At 40.0% G+C, this 4,068-nt stretch overlaps 1 protein-coding gene across 1 annotated transcript; it reads right to left on the reverse strand.

Annotated features, from left to right (window-relative positions):
- Positions 1-962: 962 nt before the first annotated feature.
- Positions 963-1,283, reverse strand: LOC116468270 (large ribosomal subunit protein eL42-like). Its single transcript, XM_032151887.1, has one exon. It carries the CDS (start codon positions 1,281-1,283, stop codon positions 963-965), a length of 321 nt encoding a protein of 106 aa, XP_032007778.1.
- Between the last annotated feature and the right edge of the window lie 2,785 nt (positions 1,284-4,068).

Genomic DNA, 4,068 nt, shown 5'->3' on the forward strand with positions numbered 1-4,068 from the left:
GTGGGTGGATCACAAGGTCAGGAGTTCGAGACCAGTCTGGACAATATGGTGAAACCCCATCTCTACCAAAAAAATACAAAAAAGAAAATTAGCCAGGTGTAGTGGTGCATGCCTGTAATCCCAGCTACTTGGGAGGCTGAGGCAGGAGAATCGCTTGAACCCGGGAGGCAGAGGTTGCAGTGAGCTGAGATCGTACCATTGTACTGCAGCCTAGGTGACAGAACGAGACTCTATCTCAAAAAAAAAGAAACACAGAGAGAAAAAAGACTAAAAGAAAAACCCCATCAAATACAAATGAACAGAGCATCAGTGAGCCGTGGGACTACTCCAAGCAGGCTAACATTCATGTAATAGAAAGTCCCCAAAGGAGGAGTGCAGAAATTATTTGAAGAAATGCTAGCTAAAATGTTTTCAAACCTCATAAAATTTAGAAACTCACAGATTCAAAAATTCCAATGAACCCCAAGCACAATAAACATGAATAAACGACAGGCGGGCACATCATGATTAAATTTCTTCAACCCAGCAATCAGTGCCAAAGGAAATATTTTGAAAGAAGCATCCATAGAAAAAGGATACATCACATGCAGAGAAACCAAATGAGAATGACGGCAGGCATCTCACCAGAAACAACACAATTTAGAATACAGTAAAGCAACAGCTCTAAAGTTCTGGAAGAAAATAAAAAAGCTGTCAACTTGAATTTTTATATCTAGAAAAAATTTCTTCAAAAATGAAGGTAAAATAAACATCTTTTCTTTTTCAGCTAAAAGGTTTCATAACCAGCAGACACACACAAAAACATTCTTAAAGGACATCCTTCAAGCAGAAGGAAAATTATACTAGATGAAGTTGATCTATACAAAGCAAAGACAAATACCAGAAATGGTAGATTTTTCTCTTTTTTTTTTGAAGTGAACATAAACTCAATATTTTGTTGTCTTCATAATAAAAGATGGCACTTAGAACTGGATCACTTGGCCCTTTCTCTTCCTATCTCCTCCCAGTTCAAAATGCTTGCACCTTTTAATAGCCAGCATTCTCTTAGATCTGCAGTTGGGCTCAACACACTCAAGCCCTAGCACAATCTTCTTTGTAGTTTTAGCCTTTTTCCGGAAAATCGGCTTAGTCTGCCCACCATAGCCACTCTGCTTCCTGTCATAGCACCGCTTTCCCTGGGCGTACAGAGAATCCTTGCCTTTCTTGTACTGTGTCATTTTGTGAGGTTGGTGCTTGTCACACTTCTTACAGAACATCCGGCGGGTTTTAGGGCCTTTCAACATGTTTGCGTGAGCGCTATCGGCACAGAAAAGAGATTTTTCAAATCTTTTTAAAAGATAACTGACTGTTTAAAACAAAATAATAAGAATGTAACTTGAAGCTTTTTTTTTTTTTTTTTTTTTTTGAGTCAGAGTCTCACTCTGTTGCCCAAGCTGGAGTGCAGTGGCACGATCTCCACTCACTGCAACCTCCACCTCCCAGGTTCAGGTGGTTCTCCTGCCTCAGCCTCCCGAGTAGCTGGGATTACAGGCAGGGGCCCCACGGCCAGCTAATTTTTGTATTTTTAGTAGAGACGAGGTTTCACCATGTTGACCAGGCTGGTCTTGAACTCCTGGCCTCAAGTAATCCACCCGCCTTGGCCTTCCAAAGTGCTGGTATTACAGATGTGAGCCACTGCACCTGGTCATAATTTGAAGCTTATAATATGAAGTAAGTAAAATGTATGGCAACAAGAACACAGAGTCTGAGGAGGGGCAGGTAGAAGTACACGGTTGTAAAGGTCTTATGCAATACATAAAGTCAAATACTATTACTTGAAGTGGAGAGTGATAAGGTAAATACACATATATACTATAAGCCCTGAGTCAGCTAGTAAAATAACAAAACACAGAGGTGTGGCTAAGAAGCCATCAAAGAAAATAAAATGGAATCATAAAATATACTGAATATCTTTAAAAGGCAGAAGAGAAAAAAGAAAAAAGAACAGATGGGGCAAATGGAAAACCAAAACCAAGATGGTATATTTCAATTCAACCATATCAATAATGGTTTCATGGTCTAAAAACCCTGATTAAAAGAAAGAAATAGTCAAATTAGATTTTAAATAAGAAAAGTATGACCTAACTACATGCTGCTTATAAGAAACTTGCTTAAAACATAAAGACACAAATAGATTAAAAGTAAATGAAACAGACCGGGCATGGTGGCTCACGCCTATCATCCCAGCAATTTGGGAGAATGAGACAGGTGGATCACCTGAGGTCAGGAGTTTGAGACCAGCCTGACCAACATGGTGAAACCCTGTCTCCACTAAAAATACAAAAATTAGCCAGGCGTGGTGGCACACACTTGTAATTCCAGCTACTTGGGAGGCTGAGACAGGAGAATCGCTTGAACCTGGGAGGCAGAGGTTGCAATGAGCCAAGATCACGACACTGCACTCCAGCCTGGGTGACAGAGCAAGACTCCACCTCCAAAAAAAAAAAAAAAAAGTAAATTAAACAGCAATAAGCAATTGGAATTTAAAATTAAAGATACATTACCACCTTCAGTAGCACCTCAAGATGAAATACTTGAGCATACATCTAACAAAAAATGTACAAGATCCATATGAGGAAAACTGCAAAACTCTGAGGAAATAAATCAAAGGAGATCTAAATAAATACAGAGAGAGTTAGGAATAGGAAGCCTAATATCATCAATACATCAGTTCTTCCCAACTTCGTCTGTAGATTTGATGCAATCCCAATAAAAATCCCAGCAAGTTATTTTGTGATTAAAAACACAGATTCTGTTTTTTTCTTTTCCTTTTTTTTAAATTCAATTTTTGTAGAGATAGGGTCTTACTATGTTGCTCAGCTGGTCTCAAACTCCTGGCCTCAAGCAATTCTCCCACCGCAGCCTCCGAAAGTGCTGAGGTTACAGGGATGAGATACCGTGCCCAGCCAGATCCTGAAGTTTACACAAAAAGGCAAAAGATCTAGAATATCCAATACAATATTGAAGAAGAAGAACAAAGTTGGAGGACTGAGCCTACACCTCAAGATGTACTACAAAGCTACAGTAACAAAGACAGTGTGTTATTGGCAAAAGAATAGACAGATAGACCAATGGGCAGAATAGAAAGCACAGAGATAATAGGCTCATAGAAATAAATAATCAACTGATCTTTGACACAGAAGTAAAGGCAATTCAATGGAGAAAAGAAAGGCAATTCAACAAATGGTGCTGGAACACCTGCACATATGGGGTGAAAAAAAGAATCTAGGTATAGACCTTCCTCCCTTCACAAAAATTAACTCAAAATGGATCATGGACCTAAAAGCAAAGCAAAACTATAAAGCTCCTAGAAGATAACATAGGATGAAGTTTGGTTGACTCTGGGTTTGGTGTTGACTTTTTTGTTTCGTTTCGTTTGAAGATCCAGTCTCGCCCTGTTGCCCAGGCAGGAATGCAGCGGTGTGATGGTAGTTCACTACAGCCTCAACCTCCTGAGCCTAAGTGATCCTCCCACCTCAGTCTCCTGAGCAGCTAGGACCCCAGGTGTGCACCACCATGCCAAGCTGATGAAGAACTTTTTAGATACAGCACCAAAAATATGGCCCATGAAAAAAAAAGTGATAAGTTGGACTTATTAAAATTATAAACTTCTGCTGTGTAAAAGACACTGCTAAGAGAATGGAGTCACAAGGCACAGACTGGGAGAACATTTTGGTCAAACACACGTCTGATAACGACCTTGAATCCAAAATACACGAAGAACTCTTAAAATTCAATAACTTAAAAAAATCCGTTTAAGATGGTGCAAAAGGTATGAGCAGATGTCCTCCACCCCCAGAGAGGATCGACAGATGGGAAATAGGCATATGTTTAGCAAATCAAACCCCAAAATCTATAAAAAGGATAATACTCATGACCAAGTGAGATTTATCCTGGGAATGCCAGGTTATTTTATGATGTTTTAAAACTCAATGAGGGCCGGGCGCGGTGGCTCACACCTGTAATCCCAGCACTTTGGGAGGCTGATGTGGGCAGATCACGAGGTCAGGAGATCGAGACCATCCTGGC

The sequence above is a fragment of the Hylobates moloch genome, unplaced genomic scaffold (assembly GCF_009828535.3).
Source record: "Hylobates moloch isolate HMO894 unplaced genomic scaffold, HMol_V3 SCAFFOLD_5, whole genome shotgun sequence".
Classification (NCBI taxonomy): domain Eukaryota; kingdom Metazoa; phylum Chordata; class Mammalia; order Primates; family Hylobatidae; genus Hylobates; species Hylobates moloch.